At 41.6% G+C, this 27,110-nt stretch overlaps 1 protein-coding gene across 1 annotated transcript; it reads right to left on the reverse strand.

Annotated features, from left to right (window-relative positions):
- Positions 1-183: 183 nt before the first annotated feature.
- Positions 184-27,110, reverse strand: LOC114257892 (uncharacterized). The gene is made up of 10 exons (XM_028197712.2): positions 26,935-27,110; positions 26,677-26,839; positions 25,011-25,071; positions 24,790-24,922; positions 24,385-24,508; positions 22,813-22,869; positions 22,604-22,700; positions 20,378-20,585; positions 1,523-1,583; positions 184-635 (listed from the first exon to the last, which is right to left on the reverse strand). Exons 1-10 carry the CDS (start codon positions 27,024-27,026, stop codon positions 573-575), a joined length of 1,059 nt encoding a protein of 352 aa, XP_028053513.2. The 5' UTR covers positions 27,027-27,110; the 3' UTR covers positions 184-572.

Below are 27,110 nucleotides of genomic sequence, written 5' to 3' on the forward strand. Positions count from 1 at the left end.
TAAAAACCGTAACAACCGTCAATGTAGCCCTAATTTTGGAGTGAATCACATAAACTTTGTATTTGTTGTTTGTGCATATTTGTCATTCATGTGTTCTTCTTTGTGTTACGTATCTTACCAATCATAGTTAGATGTTACGTATTGCTAATAAGATGGAGATCTTTGTACAGGATCAGGGCCTCGTTAAGAAAAGAAAAGAAAAAGAAGATATCGATTCAGCTGCAACATTATAACCACTTTCAGTAGCAATGAACACATTCCACAAACCATTAGACAGTCATCTGGGCATGAAAACCCCAGCATTCAAAATTGTAGTGCATCGAGTGGAAGAAACTTTGGGCTCAAAATATGATTGAATCTTATTGTTAAAGATCAAAAGAGAGAATACAGGATTCTATTGGTGTCGACTTTATAGAGCAACGGTACAGTAGTCCCACTGTTAGCTGGTAGCAGCAAAGCTCCAACCTAAATTGCTTTGCTAAGCAAAACAGAAGTATAAGCAGTGAATTTTCTCATAAGCTCCTTCAGGCACGAGAAAAATGGAAGTGGTACAGTTTGGTAGGTAGTTTTCATCACTTCCCCGTTGAACAGAGCTGAGAGACAAGCTTCAGAACTCCCCACATGGGTGCATCATTCTGCAGGTAAACAACATAAAACAAATTGAAATGAAACAATAAATTGGTGATGAAGATACTGTATATTCCCTTGAAACACCCCTCTCTCATGAATTAAGGGTACACAAGAGACACTGTAATTTCCAAGGGATAAGATCTCCCACTAAACAGAACAGCAATATTTTTAAACATTTGTGACTTAAATTTTCTATTTAACAAAAGAAAGAAATAACCACGTAAAAAAGCATCATATCAACTTACAAAAGAAAAAGAAAAAAAGAAGCATATCTGAAGCAATGCCCAAACATAATGCTTGCATAACATGCTTCTTACCATGACGTGCCCCTTTCATCACAAATTAAGAAAACAAAAACAAAAAAGTCACAATGTTCTTATGCAAATTAAGTACTAAATTTCCAATGCAAAAACAGTTTAGTACTGAATTTTAGATTTGAAAACTTTCACACAAATATCTTGGCTAAGAATGAATATGAAAACTACTTTTCATCGAGTGCATTCAACATTCAATGATAAGTCAAGTTTATTCGAGTAAAAGTTAAAGTGGTAGGTTATTACAGGTAATCAAACACAACAAAACTACTGCATGTATTCAGTTTTAAGTACCTAATCACATTATCAAACAGGGGTCTATGAACTCATACTGTATTTGCCATAAGAAAATTTGTAAGGATTCATGATGCTCAATGATTATGATGCTCAATGATTGACACTTATTCCTCTATATATTTACAGGGCATCTGAGTGGTCAATTATGTCAAATAATATCATCTAGATAGGTTATTATGTTATCCTGGTGCAGGTGGTGAAGACCTGTTTTTGTAAATGAATGTTCCCGAGGTCGCAGGAAATGGAGGAAAAAAAGGAAACCAAATGTGCAGTTCACTCACCAGATACAAAACATCAAATGCTTCACGGTAGCTATCAAGAGAATTCATGACATTGTCATTCCTGCAACAGTAGTTTATAATGTTAAGCGACTATATCTATTCACAAATCATCATCTTCCAACATTCAATCAAAGTCTCTGCCATATATATACACAAGCAAATCAAGAACAGTTACGATTTCTCATATGCGGCAGCTCATGGGATATTTTTCTTCCTATATGCTAATGAAAACAAAAAATAAATAAATGAAAACACATCTTCAGTCTAGTGTCCATCAGCTTCCAGAAACCACACAGCAAAAGGCTTTGGTGGGCAAGAAGACATGGGTTGGAGTCTCACCAGCAGACAAGGGCTACTATGGTCACACTCAGGTAGGTAAGGTCATCAGATGATGGTTGCCCCCCACTTTTTCTCATCAAAAAAATAAAAATAAACAAATAATTAAAAAAATAAAAATATTACAGTAACATCATAACATGGAACAAGTGGTTGAATTGCTACGACATGCTTGACTCAAACTCAACAGTGTTCTAATTATTTAAGGTCGGCTACCTGGATCCATTTCCACCCACTTCTATCCAAAATCATATCCTTAGTCAAGTTTACGGTGATTATGTCATTTCTGATCACCTCAACCCATGTTCTCCTTGGTCTTTCTCTATTTCTTTTACTGCCCTCCATGTGGATCATCAAATCACTCCTTACGGGTGCATAAATTGGTCAATGATATACATGACAATTATACGCACAAAACGGAAAGTAGAAGAAGAAGAATGAAAGAAGAAGCTGCAAGATAATATACAGCTATTGACCAAAATTAAGGTTCTCTCCCTTAGAAACTTGTATTTCGATTAGAATGGTTCAAGGTACATAAATTCTCCTCAGATAACTAAAACATAAAAACATAACATAACAATGACCATACGATCTCAAATGATTTTCCTTAATTTTATCTTCAATTAGTGCCACTTATTTATGTAATACCTAGAAAAACCGTATTGAATTACTTAATAATAAATTTAAAAATAAAAGTATTTCCATGTGTTTATACTAAATATGGATCAAGTATGGAATTGACCTAGCGTAACAAAAAATTATTTGTTCATCCATCGTTGTATTCGATTTATTGTGACATCAGATATGTACATGGTGGCCACTAATATTCTGGCCCCAGAGGATAGAGGCACTTAGGGGGTCCACTAATGGGTAGCTGGGAGATGGGTGGGTAGAGGCTACAGGTGGGCAATGTCCCCTGATGGCCCACCCAACCCAACTGAACCCAATATTTTTAGTGCTTCAGATAAGTATTTTTGCCTGTAAGGCCAGATGGGGATAAGATTTTGAGCACGTTTCTTTTCGAGCTAGGCTTAGTATGAGAAATTCTAGCCAGGCACAGCACAGCCAGCCTATTTATAAAATTTCATATTATGATGAAAATCAATCTTTAATGGTGTAGATCTGTGCAAGGAGGGTGCAAATCGAACCAAAACGCAAAGAGATTTGAACGAATCTCACCAAAAATGGAAGGAATCACAGCATAAATGGATTAGGTATGTCTTGGACCCAACCCAATGTGAACGAATTTACATAGCAGCTGAACCGGCCTTTATTTATTTGAATCAGACTGGTACAAAAGAAAACCAATAATTAATCCGGTTCAAACCAATACATACCACAAACCATCCGGTTTGAATACAGTTTTTTATCCCACAGGTAAACCGTGTGTATCCAAACCGAGTTGGCCAAAAACCGATATGAACCTGTTGGTTTGCTATGTACCAGCTGGTTTTCAAAATCATGATATGGACACAAAGTACTAGTTCATAGAAATTGAATGTCCTACGAGTTTTACAAGAAAAAATAAATAGAGGAAAAACATTCATTTTCAAGCAAATGATTTTAGTGCCAGGATAGCAAAATTGGATACAAGTTATAGCTGACAGAAATTTTAAAAAAGCAAAAAATAAAAAAGGGAATAAAAAAGCTGCACTAGACCTGTACAGACACCATGTGCACTATTACTTTTCCGACTAGAATGGAGAATTTTAATTTTATGCCACAATCAAGTTCACTCCAACACCTATTAGAGTGCATCTTTAATAAAGTTTCCCCATTACTATCTATAAGCATGATATGATTTGAGTAATGCATTTTGCAGTATATTGCTTCAGAAAATGAACAAGAATGCGTAACCATAGAAAATAAGAACTTCGGATATTTAAGTTTCAAATTTACTTAACCAAAAAATAAAAAATATTCAAGTGCAATGAAATCATCTTGAGGTTTGGATAGAGGGATCACATAATTTTATAAGTACCTATTTCCTAAAAAGCATGGACACACGACACAACACGACACGGACACATTGATACATCAATTTTTAAAAAATGCAAGACACGACACGTGGGGGACAAGCATGAAATATATATAATTTTATATATTTATTATATGTTATATAATGAATATGTCATTCAAAAATAATAAAAAATGCAACATGACACTGTGGAGAAAGTGGTTTGGAAATACTCTTCCGATCCTGGGGAACGCTCGAGATTCTCTGTTAGCCACCTGAAAAGGAATCAATACTCCGGTCGGGGGTGCCGGAATTAGCACTCCGACGGACAAGTCAGTCTCTACTCTTTGAATTACTTGTATTTTAAGTGAAGTGTAATAGTTCTCACATACCTCTTTCTGGCTGATGTTCTTCTATTCATATATTTTCTTTCTTGGGCCTCGGGATCGAGTCCACTTTCAATTCGCTATTCGGCTTCAACTGTAACAAACCGCTTTTCACTCGGCCCCTTGCTCGACCGGCTATTGGGCCGAATAGGATAGGGTTCGAGCGTGTGAGATGGCGCCGAATGCTATATATTTCGACCCAGAGTTCGAATATTCGGCATCTCTGCGACTCCCAATATTCGGCCCTCACAATTGCCCCCCAAGCACTCCACTAACGACAGTTGGCTGGGGTGTTTGGTTTCGGACTCGAAAAGTCAGAGCCGAAATTCGGCGGCTGACCTCATTCCAACGCAAATGTCTGAGCACACGCTTCTCGGTTATCACTTCAACTTCCCGCCCCTTCGTACATTTCTATTTATTGTGATTTAAAATTTGGATGTCTTTTCAAATACATACACACTTTTCGACGCTCGTCACTGGACTGCCTTCCGAATTACCTTTGTAACTTCCTTTTCTTTACTATCCTCCTCATCTCTTGTAAGTTCTCTTCCTCTCTGCCCTGAATCTTTTCTCTTGCTTTGTTTTTGGCTTAGCACGATCTTATAAATTGAAAGAAATGGCAAAACATTTAAAAGATCTCCTTTCCTCGGATCGAATCTCTGGCTTCTGACGCCATTTCTCCATTCCTGATGACGTCCGTCTGTCTGATAGACGGCACCTCGATATGGAGAGGGCTGATGAAACCACGATTGTCTTCCCTCTCCTATCAATCGCAGAGGGTGGAGTCCGTTTTCCCCTTCACCCATTCCTTAGGGCTGTGCTTTGTCATTGGGGTTTAATCCCTTCCCAACCCAATGTCAACTTTTTTAGAATCGTAATGGGGATTATCGCACTAAACCGTCTCCTTAGGATTAACCTCAGCATTCCTGCTATTCGGCATTGTTATGCCTTGGCCAAGTCTTCTGGTTGGCATGGGCGTTACTTCCTTAGGGCCAAGGACACCGACCATCAACTAGTGACTATGCTTTCCAGCTCTGGGAAGCGAGTCGACGATGTTATGGTCGTTGTCCAAGATAATTGGGAATTCGGCGAAGGCGAGGATCGCCTCAATCCTATTCCTAGACGAAGGGGCGAATCAGGTGGCCGTGTAGCTTCTTTTATTTGTTTTTTGTTAGATTTATAAAGTTTCATTTTCGAGACCTCATGGTTTTGCTTGTGCAGGGAACGATTTGAAGAAAGCCCGGACTTCAACCGACGACGCCGTTCTTTCGAAAATCAAGGTTGCGCTCAGACATTTCGACTGGCCGAGTCTTCAAAAACAGGAGAGGGCGACCCACGTTCTTCTCCGCTACGAGCCGACTTATACGACCTCAGCGGCAGAAAACATCCCAATTCCGAAGCGTGAGGAGTTTCTTACCGCCCTTATCTTGACCGATTTCAAAAATTTGAGGCAAGTCGGTTTCGAGGGGTTCGATTCGGAACGACCAGAAGTAGCTGAGGTTGCTGAGTCCAATCAGTTCGAAACCGAAGTCGAGGCTTTGAAGTTAGCCTTTGAGGAAGCCGACCTCAACTCAGTCGACCCTTCATCTACTTTGGGCCGAGAGGACCTTCCACTTGACGATATTTTTCACGGTCTAGAGGACCTTCCCGGCGCGTACCCCGAAGATATGGCTGGGTTAAGCCTCACAAAACTTGCCAAGAAGGTGAACACGGAAAGGATGGCAGCACGGCGAAGGGCAGAGGCCATTCGAGCTAGAGTGCCTCCTGCCACCGAATCTCAACCCTCCCTGCCTGTTAGCAAATCTCAGCCCTCCTTGCCTGTTATTGAGGAGGGAACGGCAGAAAACCAAAGTGCCGAGGCCGAGTTGGTTGTGCAGGCTGATCAAGAGGCTGAACAAAGGGCAGAGAAGCGCCCTGCCGAGGTTGAGGCTGGCTCAGAAGATAACCGCGCTGACAAACGACCTCGTTTAAAGAAATCGGATGTGATCGTGCCTTTCGTTATTCAACCGAAGATAAAAAAACACGCCGATCCCTTGTGATGCTTCGGTAATTAAAGATCCAACGGTCGCTCTCAGCATAGCTACGTCCGTTTCACTGCCGGCTAACAAGGCGGCTTTTCGGGCGGAGCCGGATCTGGTTGCAATAGCATTAGCCGCACAGTCGGCACTTTTGGTATATATCTTGACTTTGCCTTTTCACTTTATGCAAATACTATTTTGGTCTTAACTTCCAGTTTTGCAGACCATCGGAAGGATAGCGGAGATGGGCCGTCACCATCATGACGCCATCGAACAGCTCGACTATCTTCAAACAGAAGTTGAGAGCCAAAGGAGCAGGGCCGAGTTCGAGGCTTTAAGGGCGAAGATGGAAGGGGCGTGGGCCGAGGCCGAGATGAAGAGGGCACGGAATGCGGATGAACTAAGATTTGCAGCCGAGAAGAGGGCGGACGCAAGCGAAAAGGCGCTGAAATTGGCCCAGGAGGCGGTCTCCAAACTGGAGGCTGAGTTGGAGGAATTAAAGAAGGCGAAGGAAGCAGCCGACTCGGAGGCTTCTAAGGCATTCGAGGCTGGGAAAAGTGCTGCCTTCGCCGAATATGTAGATGAAGTTCCCAAATTTGAAAATCGGAGATTCAAACACGGCTGGCTCAAAGCCCTTGCTGCTATTGATGTAACATTGGCTATGCCAATTCCATACGAGCAAGTGGATATTGAGTCGCTAGAGTCTGACTCCGAGAATTAATTTGGGCGACACCTTTTTGTGCTGGAGCAATAACTTTTTTTTTTTTTTTTTTTTGTTGTTTTGTTTTAAGAGTTTTCGAATGTATTTTTACAGCTTTTTGTTTGGTAATTTTCATGTGTAAAATGGCTACAATTTGTGTCCAATTTCCTAATGAAAATTTCCTTTTTTGCCTTGCTGTTATCTGTGCTAAATTTTGTTATTGATGAATGATATTGCTTTTGCTTGCAAAATGGCTACACTTTGTTTTTAATACTAAGTATCGATCGGCATTGGGTTTAAATACTTGGCCGATCAGATTGATAAATCTGCCATTGCCACAGCCAGTGCACGGGCTTCATTAGCCGAATAGGCCTAGCTCGTGGAATGGCTGCGGTATAAATCGATCAGCATTGGGCTTAAATACTTGGCCGATCAGATTAATAAATCTGTCCTTGACCCAGCCAGTGCACGGGCTTCATAAGCCGAATAGGACTAGTTTGTGGAATGGCTGCGGCATAGATTGATCGACATTAGGCTTAAATACTTGGCCGATCAAATTAATAAATCTGCCCTTGCCCCAGCCAATGCACGAGCTTCATTAGCCGAATAGGCCTAGTTCGTGGAATGGCTGCGGCATAAATCGATCGGCATTGGGCTTAAATACTTGGCCGATCAGATTAATAAATCTGTCCTTGCCCCAGCTAGTGCACGAGCTTCATAAGCCGAATAGGACTAGTTCGTGGAATGGCTGCAGCATAGATCGATCGGCATTGGGCTTAAATACTTGGCCGATAAGATTAATAAATCTGCCCTTGCCCCAGCCAGTGCGCGAGCTTCATAAGCCGAATAGGCCTAGTTCGTGGAATGGCTGCAGCATCCGTCGATCGGCGTTGGGCTTAAATACTTGGCCGATCAGATTAATAAATCTGCCCTTGCCCCGGCTAGTGCACGAGCTTCATAAGCCGAATAGGCCTAGTTCGTGGAATGGCTGCGGCATCCGTCGATCGGCGTTTGGCTTCTGGCGTTTGGCATTAATGACGTCGCCTCGGGGGCGCTGCATACATATGAATAAATGGGGTGAGTTCGTGCCAGTGACTCTACTTATTTTTATTCAGACTCTATTTAAACTAGCTTGGGGCAAGTGCGAATGCCAAGCAAAATGTTCTTCAACAGCAGAGGAAAAGGACGAACGCTGGCTGAGCTAGACACTGCAATGAATCGCAGCAGCGAGCCTACGCGCACGGGAGGAAGGGCATCCAAGGAAAGGGAAAAACGTTAGCCCCCAAGTCGTCGAAACAGATCACCCCGAAAAGAAAAATAGCAATGGGGAAGCTCCCCGCGACCACGACCGAGGAATGAGCCAGACGCGACGCCACGACCATTGAGTTTTGCAGTGTTCGTGGGGAATAAACCGATGACTGAGGCAGATTCCATCGTTAATGATCCGGGTGTAGCGGTCGAGTTCGCTCGACAGATCTTTCCACCGGAAGTCCAACAATCGATGGTTGGACGACAAGATTTCGAAGTGTTTCGAGAAGGTATCCATGGGGCGGTGAAGGGGCTGTACACCGCCTACGAAGTCGGCATGCACCTGCGCGCCGCGCGGCGGGAGATAGAGAAAAAGGACGAACGGATCCGCAATTTGGAGGCTTGAGCGGAGAAAGCCGAGCGTGAACTTAAGGAGCTTAGGAAGGCTAAAGCCGCCGAGCCGCATACGGCAGATCAATCTAACCCGATCGTGGAGGAGAGGGTGACCCAACGGCTATTGAGTCACCCTATCGCCGACCGAGATACGACAAGCATGTTTGCCGTAGAAAATGCGAGGACTATGGGTTCTGAGCAAGGCTTCCATGCGGGCCGGAAGGTTGGGATTGACAAAACGAAAGAGAAACTTGCAGAGATCTGCCAATGCAAGAACCGGGGCTTTAGGCACGGTTGGATTGCGGCACTTCAAGCCGCGGAGGCTCTCCGAGCAAAGGGTGTTCATTCGGCGTTGCCGTTGTACCAACGTGATCATTTTCCTTTTTCCGCCTTTGAAGTCGAAAAGAGTGACGATGAGGGACACGCCGCATAAAAATATTCATTGTAATGCTCAAACGGAGATTACGTCTAAAATTATGTAATTATTGGTTGATCGAATAAAAAGATTTTATTTTCAATGTGTTTTGTTGTAATTTTTGTTCGGCACACACGTGTTTGCATGTGTTTTATTGTATAAATGTTTGAATAAGCGTATTTTAGATGATTGAATAGACATTGATCGGCCTGAGTTAATCACAATCAAGCATTTCATCACGAATGTTTATATGCTTTGATATGTAAACGATTTTTGCCGGCTCGACACAAAAGAGCGTTCTTCATTAAATATTTATTCGGCATATACGTGATCGGCCTAGTTTTAAATCCGTATGCTTTTTCGGCCCAAAAGCGCTATGCACCGATGAGGCTCTGAATCAGGAGGCTTTATCGGCCCAAAGGCATAATGCTCCGATGAGGCTCTGAATCCGAAGTGGCCAATCGTGATATCCACGAAGGGCGCTCCGAATCCGGAGGCTTTATCGGCCTAAAGGCGTCGTGCGCCGATGAGGCTCTGAATCCGGAGGCTTTATTTGGCCAATCGTGATATCCACGAAGGGCGCTCCGAATCTAGAGGCTTTATCGGCCCAAAGGCGTCGTGCGCCGATGAGGCTCCGAATCCGGAAACTTTATTTGGCCAATTGTGATATCCACGAAGGGCGCTCTGAATCCGGAGGCTTTATCGGCCCAAAGGCGTCATGCGCCGATGAGGCTCCGAATCCGAAGGCTTTATCGGCCTAAAGGCGTCCTACACCGATGAGGCTCCGAATCCAGAGACTTTATTTGGCCAATCGTGATATCCACGAAGGGCGCTCCGAATCTGGAGGCTTTATCGGCCCAAAGGCGTCGTGCGCCGATGAAGCTCCGAATCCGGAGACTTTATTTGGCCAATCGTGATATCCACGAAGGGCGCTCCAAATCCGGAGGCTTTATCGGCCCAAAGGCGTCCTGCGCCGATGAGGCTCCGAATCCGGAGACTTTATTTGGCCAATCATGATATCCACGAAGGGCGCTCCGAATCCGGAGACTTCTAAATTGAATTGCGCGATGAAGAAATGAGAAACTTTGCATTGAAAACGTGAGATATGTACAAGTATCAAGCCCCATAAGTCGGGTTAATGATAGAATTTACACAAATGCGTTGAATTCCAAGGCCGTGGAAGACTCTGTCCAGACATGTCTTTTAGCCAATATGCCCCTACTCTCGCGATCGAGTCGACCTGATAGGGGCCGTCCCAGTTAGGACCCAACTTTCCATCGGCCGGTTTTCTGGCAGCAAGTACTTTCTTCAGCACCAACTCTCCTGGTGTGTAGCAGCGCAGCTGAACACGTTGATTGTATGACTTAGCAAACTGCTGTTGATACCGCGCCACGGATGCAAGGGCACGGTCTCTTCGTTCTTCAATTAGAACTAGATCCAAGGCAAGCATCATGTCGTTTTGGCCCATATCAAAAACTTTTGATTTCAAAGTTGGGAGGCCGATTTCCAGGGGTATGATTGTCTAGGTTCCAAAGTATAGAGCAAATGGCGTTTCCCCAGTGGATCGCATCGGCGTAGTTCGATGGGCCCACAGCACACTCGGCAATTCTTCGAACCATTTGGCTTTAGCTTTCTCCAGCCTCTTCTTGATGCCGTTCAAGATGGATTTGTTAGAGGCTTCGGCTTGACCATTGCTTTGGGGGTAAGCCGGCGTGAAAAAGTACGGCCGGATGCCATACTTGCTGCACAGCTCTCGGTAGACGCCACAATCAAACTGGGTGCCGTTATCTGAGATGAGAGCTCTCGGAATGCCGAATCGTGTTATGATATTTTTCCATACAAAGCGCTTGACATCGGCATCTCGAATGTGCATTAATGCCTCCGCTTCAACCCATTTCATGAAGTAATCTGTGGCGACGATCAAGTATCGCTTGTTTCCTGGGGCCCTCGGCAATGGTCCTACGATATCAAGCCCCCATTGGGCAAACGGCCAGGGACTGGTGATAGAGCTCAACTCTTCAACAGGCAGATGGGTTAACGGGGAGAACTTCTGGCACTAGGGCTGAGCAAGGAATCCGTGAAATCCGTAATCCGATCCAGTCCAGTCCAATCCGATAGGTTTGGATTGGTTTTTTGAATCCGTGGTTCAGTTCCGGATTGAACAATTAAAAATCCGTAGTCCACGGATTGGTTCCGGATTGAACCCCACGGTTCCGGATTGGAACCGATCCGAACCGTATACAAATAGTCTATATTTTTATTATACATCCTCCCCATAGTATCTTCTCTTATTCCATATAAAACCTAAAATCAAATCTAAACCCGCATAATATCTTCTTTTATAACTTTTGTTTGTTAGTTTTTTGTTTTAATTTGTAATGGTTTAAATACTTATGGTGAAACCAATTTTCTTATGGTTGTTTAAATTCTAGAACAGTATGTCGCTATTATAGAAAGACATGTTGCTATTGTGGAACTAATATAGTGCTATGTTTATGTTTTTATGAAATTAAAGTGTTATATATACATTTTTTTGTTATTTAATTATGTGAATCCGTGGTCCTAAACCGATCCAATCCGTGTTTAAATGGATTGGTTCGGATTGGTTCCATGATTTAAACGGATTGGATTGGTTCTAATTTTTTAGGAACCGTAAATAACGGATTGGTCCTAGTTTTACCCCCAATCCGGTCCAATCCGGACCATGCTCACCCCTATCTGGCACTGTTCACATTTTTTCACATAACATTCGGCATCAGATCTCATTGTCGGCCAATAATACCCCTGTGTTATAGCTCGATGGGCCAAAGAGCGCCTGCCAGAATGTGCGCCACAACTGCCTTCATGTATTTCAGTCAAAAGTTCTTCGACTTTGTCCGGATGCACGCATTCTAGGTATGGACCAGAAAGGGACTTTTTATAAAGCTTTCCTTGCGGATTCAAGTAGTAACGCAGGGCTTTGTTTCGCAGCTTGTGCGCTTCTTTCTTGTCCTCTGGGAGCTGTTCGGAAGATAGGAATGAGGCAATGGGATCCATCCAACTCGGTCCAGATTCTATGACATTGACCTGGACTTCCTTCGAAGGACCAATGCTTGGCTTCAGGATGAAACCCACCTTGATGGTCCGTTTGATCTTTGAGTTAATGGCGGAGGCTAGGCAAGCCAGGGCGTCTGCATGCGTGTTCTGATCACGCATTATCTGATTCAATTCATGATGGTCAAATTTTTCCAGCAAGGAGTTAGTCGTTTTCATATAAGCCGCCAGGCGGTCATTTCTTGCCGCGTACTCCCCTTTCAGCTGATTAATCACCAGTTTTGAATAGCAAAATACAAGCAGACGCCGAGCACCCAGGAGATATGCATTCCGCAAACCGGTCAAGAGGGCTTCGTATTCGGTTTCGTTATTTGATGCTTCGAAGCTGAGTTTGACAGCCTGCTCAATCACTGCGCTGTCAGGAGCCCTGATTACTACTCTGGCTCCACTGCCCCATTGATTGGATAACCCATCACAGTACAGCTGCCAAATGTCCCCAACATAAATTCTCCAGTTCGGCGTAGGTCGAATTTCATCAGGCTTGAAGTCGGCAAGACCCCCAATAAATTCGGCCACAAAGTCAGCAAGCACCTGCCCCTTGATTGAGGTTCTAGGTAGAAATTGAATGTCGTACTGGCCGAGTTCAAGAGCCCACTTTGAAACGCGTCCTGATGCTTCCTCACTACGCAGTACTGATCGGAGGGGGTAATCTGTTACCACCCCAATGCTGTGCCCCTGGAAGTAATGCATTAGTTTTCTTGCTGCCATAACCAGGGCCAGGATGAGTTTTTTTAACGGTAGGTAGCGTATTTCAGCGTCGACCATTGCCATGCTTACATAATACACTAGCCGCTGTTCCCCCAGCTCTTCCTTTATCAGTACGGCGCTGACGGCCTGGTCGGAAACTGCTAGATACAAGATGAGCGGGTCGCCTGCCGAAGGTGTTGTCAGGAGAGGAACTGATTGGAGGTAGGTTTTCAAACCGTCGAAAGCGGCTTCACACTCGGCGAACCATTCGAAAGCCTTACCCTGCCGTAATGTATGGAAGAATTGTCGGCAGCGATACGTGGAACGACTGATGAACTTGTTGAGTGCGGCGGCCATCCCCATTAACTTCTGTAGTTCCTTGACTGATCGAGGGGAGCCGAGTTCTAGGATTGCTGTGATTTGCCTTGGGTTGGCTTCTATTCCTCGGTGGTTAACAATGTAACCCAAGAATTTGCCGGAGCCGATCCCAAACGCACATTTGGAAGCGTTCAGCTTCATTCTATATTTACGTAGAATGCCGAATGTCTCTTTCAGATCGGCTATATGATTCTGTTCTTCCTTGGACTTGACCACCATATCGCCAACGTACACTTCCATAGTGTGGCCAAGTTGCTCCTTGAACATAACAGTGACCAATCTTTGGTAGGTTGCCCCTGCATTCTTCAGCCCAAAAGACATAACCTTGTAGCAGTATGTTCCTCTTGGGGTGAGGAATGCAGTTTTCTCTTGGTCCTCTGGATACATGGCGATTTGATGGTAGCCTCTATTAGCATCGAGAAAGCTCATACGCTGATGACGTGCTGTAGCATCTACTAGTTGGTCTATCCTTGGGAGAGGAAAACAATCTTTGGGGCAGGCTTTGCTTAGGTCCGTGAAATCAACGCAGACTCGCCAGGTCCCATTCTTCTTCTTCACAACCACAGTATTAGAGAGCCATGTAGGATAGGTCACTTCCCTGATTGCCCCAGTGTCAAGCAACCGGTCAACCTCTTCAACAACTGCAGTAGTGTGCTCTGCGGCTGATCTCCGGCTTTTCTGGATGATCGGCTTGCATTTAGGGTCAACATTTAAGCGATGTTGCGAAACAGACGGATCTACACCCGGCATCTCATATGGAGTCCACGCAAATACATCAAGGTTGCTGAGCAGGAAGGAAATTAGCTGCTGTCTGTCGGCCTGATTGAGGGACGCGCTGACCATGAAGAACCTGTCTGTGTTGCCGTTGATTTCAACTCAATCTAGGTCGTCCGTGGCCTTTTCACTTGGGAGCCTCCCAACGTCGTCGAGGCTTTCCCGATCTGTTACCTCAATAGAGTTCACTTGCAACTCCTTGGGCGTCTTTTGAGCAAGGAGATAACACGCTTGAGCCGATTTCTAAGAGCCACGGATTTTCTCAATGCCACATTCTGTCGGGAAGCGGAGCAGCTGATGATAGGTGCTTGGCATGGCCTACATAACATGCGACCAGGACCTCCCCATGATGAGATTATACGGCGATGATAGCTTGACGACAAGAATTCCACATCCACTGTTCGAGAGCCCGCTCGGACGGGTAGTGTGATTTTCCCCAATGGATATTTTGGATTGGCGTTGAAGCCGAATAGTGGATAAGGAGCCGGAGAGAGATCTGATTCTGAGAAGCCAAGTTTGGTGAATGTCCTGTAATACATAACCTCTGATGTGCTCCCCGAATCAATAAGCACGCGCTCAACGGTGAATCAGTTTACACGTAACTCAATTACCAAGGGATCGATGTGGGGGAGTGTCACTTCGGCCAAATCTGAGTCATCAAAAGAAATATTTGCAGCTTCATGGGGCCGTTTAGCCGGAGTGAGTTGATTTTGAGGCTTGGGATTCGACTGAATCGTATGCACCGCGGATGAAATTGGCAGGCTGTATATCATGTGGATCACGCTGAGTGGAGGGGAATCCTGTCTTAATGCTATTGCTTTGGTTGAGTTGCCTTTTCGGACGTACTGTTGTAGTCGACCATCCTGCACCAATTCCTCCAGGTGAAGTTAAAATTGATGTATATTGATTGATTGATTACAAGATTGATGAATTACAATTCCTATACAATCTATATATAGAAGAAAATGTGGTAGTAGGTGTAGTGGAGGTGATAGTGGGTTAGGTGAAGTGGAGTGTGTGGTGAAGTGGAGGTAGGTGAAGTGGAGTGTGTAGTGGAGTAGGTGAAGGTAAAGATGGGAAATTCTAACAGCCCCCCGCAAACTCAAGGAGGAGAGAAACTAACCAACTTGAGTTTGGAGAGAGTAACAAAACAAGAAAATACATAAAAATAAAAAAGGATAGGAGACACTGTATGGTCGTGTCAGACCGTTGGTGAAGACACTGTATGGGGTGTCATAACGTTGTAGAGGACACTGTATGGTGGTGTCAGACCGATGTAGAAGACAGTTTATGGGGTCATGTCGGACCGTTGTAGAAGACAGTTTATGGGGTCATGTCGGACCGTTGTAGAAGACAGTTTATGGGGTCATGTCGGACCGTTGTAGAAGACAATGTTGTGACAGTTTACGGAGTCTTGCTGGACCCTTGTAGAAACTAACCGGAATCAATGTCGGGACAGTTTACAGAGTCTTGTCGGACCCTTGTAGAAACTAACCGGAATCTATGTCGGGACAGTTTACAGAGTCTTGTCGGACCCTTGTAGAAACTAACCGGAATCTATGTCGGGACAGTTTACAGAGTCTTGTCGGACCCATAAAGGAGCTAACCGGAATCAATGTCGGGACAGTTTACAGAGTCTTGTCGGACCCTTGTAGAAACTAACCGGAATCTATGTCGGGACAGTTTACAGAGTCTTGTCGGACCCATAAAGGAGCTAACCGGAATCAATATCGGGACAGTTTACAGAGTCTTGTCGGACCCTTAAAAAGTTGCACCCTCAAAAGGTGTGCCCAATTTTGTCAAAAAGCGTGCCATCAAAAGGCGTGCCCAATTCATCAAAAGGCGTGCCATCAAAAGGCGTGTCCACTTTGTCAAAAGATGTGCCATGAAAAGGCGTGCCAGTTTGTCGGGCGGCAAGAGGCGCGCGATACGCGTGGCTGCCTCGGCTATTTAACCAAGACGAAGGCTGAGGCTGAGGCATACCATTCTGAAACCTCTGAAACCAACCCTTCGCTGAAAAAACTCTGCCTCTGCGGAGAGAGAAACTGTGGAACACTTTGTTGCCATTCTGTCACCAACCCTTCCGAACATTACCAGTCGGAAATTGCTATTTCGCTGAAACACTTAGCAACCCAAAAACATGGCCTCTTCTTCCCGTCCAGCTACCCAGAACCTGCTCACGCTCTTTCCAGAACTGAACGAGCCCACAAGAGAAATAACTGGTGCGGTGGCCAGTGAACCTCAACCAAACACCTCTGGTTTTGCTCCATTGAACTTTCCGATGCGGTCGGTGGAGCAAAAAATGGCGGTGCAAACTGATATTGAGGCTAATCAGTATACTCTGAAGTCATGCGTGGAAACCATGACGGCGGTCACAAATTTGTCGAACCGGCTGCAGAGTAGGACAAATGAGGTGCAGCATTTAAATTCCCAGCTGGCTCTGCTCCAACGCATGTATAAGGATGCGCGAGCAGAGATCAGTGTGCTAAAGGCAGAAAATAAGGAACTGAAGCGGAAGGCCACCGTGATGTTCCGATTTGGAGGGCCGCCATATGCTGCAGTGGAGGAGCAGGGAGTAGTGATCGTGCCCAGTGGAGTGGGAAACACGGAGGCAACACCGGCAAGGACCGCCCAAGACGGAGGCAAGAAGAAAAGACCGGCGGCAGAGTAGAGAAAAATTCCGCCTGTGGATGTGGTTGTTTGGTTTGTTTCTGTTTTTTTTTTTTTTTTTTGGTGTAAAAGTGTGATCGGGGTTGATCCCGGAGATGAATAAAATATGGTTGGTGTGCAAAGCTATATGGGATGAATGGAATTGGAAAGAGATTAAAAATAATGGGAAAGAAAAATAATAAAAATATATTTGAAATCAAAAATGAAAGATGGGGGAAATAAGGAAAGTGGGTTGTAGAAAATAAATAAAAATAATGGAGTGTGAAATCAAACAGAGGAGAGATGATTTTTTTATTTTTTTTATTATTATTTTTTTTTGTTTAATATATAATAAAAAAAAAAAAAAAGAGATATATATATATATATAAAATATAGAAAGTGGGGAAAGTGGCGGTGGATGCAAAGTGGGTTGGAAAGTGAAAAGATGAGAGAGAGAAGGCATGTGGGTGGAGAATATGTTAATAGATTAATAAAATATGAGCTGTGAGAAGGGTTGATTAATGGAATGGAGAGTGAGTGTCAGATCCACTCACACTTGTTTTTCCCAATACGTCTTCGTGAAAGCGACAATAGAACTGTGAGCAGAGTACCAATTCGGTGCTGGCATTCCTCAGATTTATGCCGCATCCCTCACTCTTGAATCTGAGCTTCCTCAGCTTAAGAATATCATATGGGATTGGAAGAGAACCATCTTCCAAGCTTTCTTGCAGTCTCAGCAACTTTCTTTAAATGTTGATATGTAAAGACATTCCCACAAGGATTGCCAGGATTAATAATAGCCATAGCGACAGTATTTTCATTTGCTAGAGCTTCAACTGCATCAAGATCTACCTCCCAACCTTTCTTTGGAAGAAGATCATAGTGGCGGACTTCAAGATGGCTAAATGCAGCACGGGCTTCATAGAGTGGGAAGCCTGGTCTTGGGAGCAGATTATTCACGGTAACAGTAACAGAATTTGTACGCTGCAAATCCTGGAAAAATTAATTCACCTGGGATGTGGGGAAGCACCTCCCGTACGGTTTCGGCCATGGCAAGTACGTTTGCTATGTTGTCATTTGCAACTCGTGAGGTAGACCTCATATGTAACCCCACAGAACCAGCAGGAGGAAGGGTGGAATTGGATGTACCAGCCTGAGAGGGATTCATAGGCCAAAGGCTCCAAGCAGTGTCTTCAAGGGTGGTCTGGCCAGGGTCTAGATGGGGCTGGTCGGATCGGATCGGAATGAAAGATCAGACTTTAGGACAGAGAAGAGTGAAGGTATGTGTAGAAAATTTTAGTGGACTAGGTTGAGGTCCGGCGGGCGGCCAAAGCGAGGTTGCCGCCCGCCGGTGAAGCGAAAAATACTAAGTGCTTAACCTTGCTCTGATACCAAGTTAAAATTGATGTATATTGATTGATTGATTACAAGATTGATGAATTACAATTCCTATACAATCTATATATAGAAGAAAATGTGGTAGTAGGTGTAGTGGAGGTGATAGTGGGTTAGGTGAAGTGGAGTGTGTGGTGAAGTGGAGGTAGGTGAAGTGGAGTGTGTAGTGGAGTAGGTGAAGGTAAAGATGGGAAATTCTAACATCCTTCAATGCATAACAACTCTCAGTTTCATGGCCATGATCCTTGTGATACTCGCACCGCCTATCCCATCTGCGAGTGTCGGGAGGTTCCACCATTTTGGACGGCCATTTGAAGAATGAAAGGTGTTGGATTTTGGACATGATCGCACTGATCGGCTCTGACAACTCTGTATATTTCTTGTTGGCGTGACTTGTGCGCCTGCTGTCGACTTGCAGCTGTTCAGTTGCCTAGTGGGAGCATTGGTCACTTGATCGGCGAGAGTCCCGTCTCTTATCTCTTTTTGCCCGATGTCGTGGTTCAGGGCTCTGAAGTGCTACAAAATTCAACGGCTGAGCAGTTTGAGAAGGAGCCGTCTTGTTGGTTACATTTCTGGCCTAAACCCGCAAGGCATCATCTTCCACTTTACAGTATTCTTCAACTTTCTTCATCAACGACCAAACTGTTTTGGGCGGTCGTCTGGTCAAAGAGCTGCGGAGGGCACTGTCGGGTTGCAACCCTATCTTGAAAGCGGTGATGGTCATGGAGTCACTGCAAGCATCGTCTACCAGATTGAAACATTCCCAATACTGCGCCGAATACGCACGAAGGGTTTCCCCCGGTTGAATCTGCATTGCCCAGAGGGAATCGGCTTGCTTTGGCTGGACCTCATTAGTGATAAACCTTGCTCTGAAGGATTTTTGGAGTTGGTGGAAGCTTTTAATCGAAGCTGGCTCCAGTTTATAATACCACCTAACAGCTAGTGGTCCCAAACTGCTCGGAAATATTCTGCACATAAGAGCCTCATCGCCTGCATGCAGCCTCATGGCTTGCTTATGATGGCGGATGTGATCGGTGGGGTCTGATTTACCGTCGTATAAGGTGAATGACGGTGCTTTGAATTTCTTGGGTAGCACTGCCTTTGCAATCCGTCGTACAAAGAGATCGTGCTAGTCTTCTTCATCTGAACTGTTTCTTCTTCGCTTATGCCTTATACGGGGACTCTTTTCAGAAGAATTGGTAATTTCGGGTCGCCTCTTCTTCTTGGGCTCCGGGGATAATGAATCGGAGTCACTATCAATGTCGACTTGTCGGGCTCGAGGTCGTCGACCACCTGTCCTCAGAGGTCGTTCGGGATCTAGGCGTACAGCTTGTTTGGACTTCGCCACTTCCAAGGCCAAATCTTGACGGAGACGTTCGTTCTCAGCGATCATGTTCTCCAACCTCTGTTCATTTTGCTTTGCTTGTTCCATGATCGCCTACATTGTCTCATGCTCTGAAGTCGAGGGTGAGGCGAAGTTTAAGGCGCGTCTTGCGGCGATGGTCTCTGGTCCAAGCATGGTTGTTGGAGTGAGGTCGTCCTCTGCGTGGTTTCATTAGCAACTATCGGAGGGTCTTTTGTTACGCCCGCCATAGATGTATTTGAGTATTCCCACAGACGGCGCCAATTGTGGAGAAGTGGTTTGGAAATACTCTTCCGATTCTGGGGGACGCTCGAGGTCCTCTGTTAGCCATCTGAAAAAGAATCAACACTCCGGTCGGGGGTGCCAGAATTAGCACTCCGACGGGCAAGTCAGTCTCTACTCTTTGAATTACTTGTATTTTAAGTAAAGTGTAATAGTTCTCACATACCTCTTCCTGACTGATGTTCTTCTATTTATATCTTTTCTTTCTTGGGCCTCGGGATCCGGTCCACTTTCAATTCGCTATTCGGCTTCAACTGTAACAAACCGCTTTTCACTCGGCCCCTTATTCGACCGGCTATTGGGCCGAATAGGATAGGGTTCGAGCGTGTGAGATGGCGCCGAATGCTATATATTTCGACCCAAAGTTCGACTATTCAGCATCTCTGCGACTCCCAATATTCGGCCCTCATAGACACTAATTCCTATAAATTTATATGGTTTTTATTTTATTATTGTATATTAAGTTATTTTGTTTAAACTTACAATTAGTTTTACCCGTGTCTAATCGATATGCACGTGGGTTTAAGCGATAAACACTTATATCCTCCAAGTATCCAAAAAGTGTCTGGGTCTTTAAAAAAAATTAAAAAATAAGACACGTTTTGAAAAATGTCGGACACATGTCGGGAAGTGTCAAAAGAGTGTCAATGTCCGACAGGGCACAACACGAATACATCACCTTTTTAGAAGTGTCCTTGCTTCTTAGCCAATTTCAAATATAAATATTTAAAATGAATCCAAGTGAGATGTAATATAGATTGAGCAAATTTTAAGGACTTACAGAAATCCCACAGATATTCGTGTTTCATAGTTCAAACCATCGGACATTCCCAAGTCTCCAATGTGATCACCGAGAAGCAGCACGTTAGTTCTCTTCTTTACAGAGGCAGTGTCATCAATTGGCCCATCAGGATCACCCAAATGATCATGAACCGGGGCAGCCATATCAAGAGCATGTTCATTCTTATTTAAAACATGAATCGTCTTCCCTGTAACAATAACAGGATTCTTGATGTTGCAGTGAATCATAGAAAATTTCAAAACCAGATGTTTCAACAATCAAAGAACAAATGGTTACTAAATAAACTCCTTTACACTGCCTAACAAAAAACAAAAAGATGTGTAATTTATGTATATATATATATATAATAAAACAAGATGATTTCAAAAATGTCTAAGAGATACAATTGGTTAGAACGGTGCGGATTGACCTATTGAATAGCTGAGATTACTTGATTCGAAATAAACTTCTTGCCCAAACAATTGTTTAACTTTTATTTTACACAATTCCGCATCGGGAAAAGAAAAAAAAGTGAATTGTTTCACTTATATAAAGTCAACCTTATGCTCTCATTTAATATTTGTAGTGATATGCATACTTCAGTTCAAGACATTTTAAATTTTTAAATAAAATTTAAAAATTTTAATTAATTAATTTTTGGGTAAGTTGGTTGTTTTTTGATTTAGCTGATTTGGCTGAACCGTTTTTGGTTTGACTGATTTGCCGGTTTAACTGCGATGTTAGTGGTTTATCAAAATATATTGGTTAGATTTATTTGATTCGAAATAAATCTCTCACCTAAACAATTATTAGCTTTTAGTTTACACAATTCCAAATTGAGAAAAGAATGATTGAGTGAGTTGTTTCATTTATATAAAATAAACTTTATGCTCCGATTTAATACTGTAATGCTGTTCACATTTCAGTTCAATACAATTTAAATTTTAAACGTTTCAATGATGACAAAATTGGAGCTTTTGACAAAATTCACAAGGAAAATTATGACAATTATGACAAAATTGCTCTGATGGAGGTGTCATGATATGAGTTCATGCTCCTCATTGGGGATACATACAAGTTGATACAACGACTTTTTTGAAAGTGAATTTTGGGGATGATCAAGTTTGAAGACATTGAGAAATTTTTTGAAAGTGAATTTCGGGGAAACGCTAGCTACAACCCACTCTTTGTAAAAATATATATTTTGACTCATTTATTATAAACATACATAGTTCGGAAAGTTAGGCCAAGTTTGGGAAGACTAAAAAAGTGTACTTTTTGTCTTTTTGGACTAAAAAATTGAGGTTGAAAATATGAATGTTTGGGTTAACTTTTTGACTTTTTATTAAAAAATGTGTAATAAAAAATTGTAAAAATTGATTTGTAGGGAAAAATTTGAGTTGGGAGTTGTGCAGCCGTAATTGTTGACTTTTGGTGAATAGTGTTAACTTTTTAGCTTTTTGAGTAACTTTTTGGCTTTTTGGCTTTTTTGGATCTTCCCAAACTTGGCCTTAGTCTCTCTCTCCCTCCCTCTCTCTCTCTCTCTCTATATATATATATATATATATATAAAGTTCGACTTTAACTTTTATTTTTATTTTTATTTTTATTTTTTTGAAATGGCAGAGCACTGGTTGGTGTGCATTATTTATTGTTTAATTTTTATTTTTTAGGATTGCCGAGCACTGGCTAGTATGCATTATTTGTTGTTTAATTTTTATTCTTATTTTTTGGGATTGCAAAGCACTGACTGATGTGCAATATTTGTTATTTAATTTTTATTATTATTTTTTGAGATTGTAGAGCATTGGTTGGTGTGCATTGTTTGGTGTGCTGAGGTTTCCGTGGTATTTTTTGGTAACAAATGTATAATGGATACGAAATGTTTATGATCGAGTTATATATAGAACGTTTTAAAAGCATTTTTTTAAGCAGTCATATAATAAAACTAAAATGTATGCTTAAGTTTTGTTGTGAGTGCTTTTAGGCATGGGTTATCCCTAATATATATATATATATAAAAGGCAGGTTGACATTATCTATGCATTCCCCACAGAGTGATTATATTCACTTGAGATAGCAAGCCACCACTTATGAAAAGGTATAGCTGAAATTTTAGGAAGCCTTCTTTTTTTTTAAATAAAAAATAAAATAAAATAAAACAAAACATGTACACAAGGTTACGTAGCAAAATAATTCCATTATCAGGTGAAGGAGGTATGATACCTTTAAAAGATACTAGTTGACCACTCTGATCGAAAACCATGCGGTTTGACACAACCTTGACATTTTTAAAAGATCTATGCAATTTCTGCCTCAGGACCTGGTAAAGTGAGAAAGGAGAGGCACTTATGAGTGCAAATTAGAGCTTAAAATAATAGATAAAGTCTAGTTCTTGCAGAGCATGGCAACGCAGAGATGGACATAAAACTAACCTCTTCTATGATATCTGCAAGCCCTGCAGAAAATATAAGTACAGGAACATCATTCTCCTGCAGATTATATCAACAAAAATGGAAAAGTGAGGCCAAACTCCACCCACCAATTCTTTGGTTCAGTTACAGTTTTTCTTCTTAATGACCGTGGCTTTTACACACTAGCTAAAGAAGACCGCTTAGGGGATGTTTCAAAAAAATAATATTAATAACACAATACTAAAATTTTAAACAATCAATGCATGAATAGCATTTAGTGATAAACCATGCCTCTAGGACTCAAGAATGAGATCGTCTTTCATGCTCATTTTGTTACAAAAGGATAGAAAAGAGGTAGGGAAAGTGAAGGATGTAATGGGTATTAATAGGGAAAAGGAAGCTATCTCTCTCTCCTTTTGTTTTGTTTATTGGCAAGATTTGAGAAGTAATTTTTTGAAGGCCAAACTTGTCAAGAGAGAGAGCCCTTTCCTTCCTCCTTTCCTCCCATTTTTGGGAGGAATGCCTTTCTTCTTCTTCTTCATTTTTTTTTTCACCTCCTTTATAACAAGCAAGAGAAAACATATCAATCCTCAATTAGACATAGTACATTTCAGTTTTAACTGGTAGTTGCTTGTGTGTTTATTAGATGCATTATAGGATGATCTGCTGGAAGTTTTCAAACTTTAAGCATTTAGTGGGATTATCAAATAACCCTAACCCTTAAATACATCATCGCCTCCAGGTCACGTCACTCAGCAAACTTAGAGAAAAGGCCGGAAAGGTAGCATTAACTACGAGAGAGACATCTATATTCCTGCTCACAAGAGATGAGATCTTAACATGGATACCATATTGTACTTGTGAAATTACCACAACTTGTTCTAAAATGAAATTTAAATGTTCACTTGGTAAGAGTAACTTCCCTGCATTGCCAATATTAGTTGTTCCTCGCACTAAAAACTCAAAAATTAAAAGAGTACACCCACACTATATTGTTTGACTTAATTAGCAGGATTATTTAAATCTTCCAAAGCAGTTCTTGAAAAAAGAAAATAAGAGAACAATTAAGGCTCTGTTTGTTTGAGTTTTGGAGCTTTAGTTCCAGTCATTGGTTCTCACGTGGTGTTTATTTGCAGCTTTCAAAAATTAATTCCACGCTCACTTTTGAAAACTCGGTCGAATGAGGGAAAATTTGGACTAACCGGTCGTCCGACCGGTTAACCGGAACAGTGCAATTTTTTTTTCCCCTTTTTTTTCCTTTTTTATTAGTTTTAATAGAATTTTGAGTTGTGTGTTTGGTTATGAGTTGTAAGTTTTTGTATCAAATATCATGTTACATCAAAAATTCCCTACTAAATTGAAAACTCTTTTCAAAACTTATTCACCAGACAAATTTTTCACACTCAAATCATAATTCCAAAATTCACAAACTCAAAATATAACTCCTATTCTCAAATCATAATTAGAAAGCTCTACCAAACGCTACCTAAATTTAACTCCAAAACTCATAAAGTTCTTCCAAAGCAGTGATTTAAACACCCCCCCCCCCCCCCAAAAAAAAAAAAAAAAAATTCAGAGAACAATGAAATTTACCTCCAAAAACTCAAAAAGTTCGACAACTCCCTCCCTAAATGCAATTGTGGCATTAGCCACAGAATTTTTTATTGCATCAAATGTAAGGCCTCCCTCAATAAGAAGAGCATGAGTTTTTCCCCACCTACATGAACAAAATAAGAACCTTCAATTTCTTAGTACCAAATCAGAGAGACTATAAAAGAAAGCATTCATGAATTGCAAAGGCATTCGCCGCTGTCCACTGAAGTAACAAAATCAAATTCTTAGAAACCTCCACATTAAAAGGCTTGTAAGCTTGTTTAGATGCTTAAAAGCTACCATATTGGTCAGCATAAAACATTCAAAGTCAGATGAAGGCGGTCCAGTTGGATATATCGTTGGTGGGGCAAATTATCATTTGTTGTGAATCATCGAGTCACGTACCACTCTTCCATGAGCTTTGCTTTCTTGTCAAGTGGAATTGTTGGGTTGAATTCCAATGGATGATAATATTCATATAATTCTTGCCTCTTGACATCATACACGGGATTCCCCTGTTGCAGAAGGCCATGACTGCCTACAATTGTATGAGAGAGTAAAAATTAAATTGTGTACAAATTAAAAGAAGAGACATTATAAAGAGTACAGAACCACTAATAACTTACTCTGCCCTCGACGGCCATCAATCCAGTACTTTGTTAGAGTTGCATCAAAATCTGCAATTACCTAATATTTAAAAGAAAAATGGCATGAATAATTATGGAGATATAAAAACGAACATAACAATGGCATGTAGAAATGGAAATGGAACATAGATTCAACATAATCAGGATATTTAGAAATAATATGTATCTAAGCGAACATGATACAAGCATGGCAAGTAGATGAGGATACATTATAACAAAAAATCTCCCCTGCATCCTACCCTTACTCCTTGCCCTTCCCTTTCTCTTTTAATAAAGCCAAATGATATTACATTTACGTTTTTGAAGGAAAATAAAAAAAAGTTTTTAAAGGGTAAAAGTCAACCACTACAATTGAAAGCTATGCTACATGGGCTTGGGTATGAGTGCATGTCCAAGTGCCAAACCATCATAAACTCAAATCTTAGAATATTGCGATATGTATCCAAAATAGAATATGGGTTTGGGGACTCGTTATAGACACACATATTACATATTATAGAATATTCTTAGATAGGATATTATTAATTATGTAAAAATATAATTGAAATTGAATAAGGTTATAGAAATCATGTTAGAATTTTTCTCTCTCATCTATATTAAAAGGTTATAAATGTTTCTATACTAGAAAATGTGAGTTTTTTATTCTTCAAACATTGTAAAAAGTTAGAGGATTGAAGTGTCTAAATTGAGTACCGGTGGACACATATTCCACACATTTATCTTTGCCATATCTGGTAGACACGGGTACTTTGAGAGAAATAAAAGAGTTCGTCTAACATATATTGAAAGTGAAAGGACCACATTGAGATTTTAGTAAAAATGCCAGGTGCTAAGTGTAATTAACTTTATTTTTTGGGGGGCAATTATTAATTGTACTGTGAGGAACATCACTAAGCATCCCTACCAGATTACTTATATTTTATTCTAAAATATTATTAAAAATTTTATTCCCTATTTTAGAAAACACTTTTTCATCTACTTCCCCCAACAGACTCCCTATTCTTTCTCTATTTTATTAACAAACTCTATATTTTTTCTCTATTCTATTAAAATATAATTTTTCATTATAAATTTTAAAAAAAATAAAAATCATAAATGTGTACTACAGGCCCTAAACAAAGCAAAACAAAAAAATATAAAGGTGCTATAGTGACTCCCTACAAATAGGGAGGCGCTATAGCAATTGCTATTTTAGGGGAGTGTTTAAGAGAGTTGCTGGAAGTGTATAGGGCCATCAAACCCCTTAAAATAGGTAAGGAGGGGATATAAGGTTTCTATTAGGATGCTTAAAGCACACAAGTTTGGAAACTAGTTAAAATAGCAAAAAAGACACTACCAAAAAATCAATTATTCTCTCTACTTATTTACTTATTTTCATAAAAATTCAAAACGCCAACTAAAATAGTTAGTTCCCAAAACAAATACTCATAAAATTCTACATACAAATTTGTTCAAAATAAATTCTACATCCAAAGACCCAAAAATAAAAATAAAACAAATCAAATCTCATATATCCATCCAGGGGTGAAGGGTTATAAGTGAAAAATTATATCCAAAATTGGGTAAAGCAATGAATGAATGAAATCAACAAGAAGAGAATAAAATAAACTAGGATCGATAAGAAACGAGAAAATGCGGCAGAAACCTGGAGTTTGGCAGGGCCAGCAAGCCGAATTGCGGACTTTTTCTTGTGAAGCAATTCTGGGTCGCCCACCACAACAACTGCAACCTCTGGAGAACCATTTGAGGCAATACCAACACCAACTTGTTCCATCTCAGTTTGATTCCTATTACTACTATACCAAAGCCTACACACACACAAACATATATATAGGATATGGAATGGAATGCAGAGATTGAATGTATGTAGTGAGAGATGAAGAACAAAGAGGATTGATTGAACCTGGAATTGATGTGAGTGCGAAAACAGCGGTGCTCGCAGATACTAGTGCTCCAGCGAAAAGGAATGATGTTGCTGTGGAGATGATGACACATGAGAGGTAGAGAGAGAGGACTTGTGTGTGAATATAATGATATACAAGTCCCAAACCCAACGCCAATTCCATGGACAGCCCAAAT

The sequence above is a fragment of the Camellia sinensis genome, unplaced genomic scaffold (assembly GCF_055761805.1).
Source record: "Camellia sinensis isolate YWXY unplaced genomic scaffold, ASM5576180v1 Unanchor12, whole genome shotgun sequence".
Lineage (NCBI taxonomy): Eukaryota > Viridiplantae > Streptophyta > Magnoliopsida > Ericales > Theaceae > Camellia > Camellia sinensis.

Bases quoted from the DNA above. Each gene is read 5' to 3' on its own strand.
- LOC114257892 (XM_028197712.2), bottom strand. From the start codon at position 27,026: ATGTGTCATCATCTCCACAGCAACATCATTCCTTTTCGCTGGAGCACT. The intron at 20,586-22,603 runs GTATCATACCTC...TTATTGTTACAG, and splicing joins TCAACTAGTATCTTTTAAAG to GGAAGACGATTCATGTTTTA. The intron at 636-1,522 runs GTGAGTGAACTG...GTTTACCTGCAG, and splicing joins CATTTGATGTTTTGTATCTG to AATGATGCACCCATGTGGGG.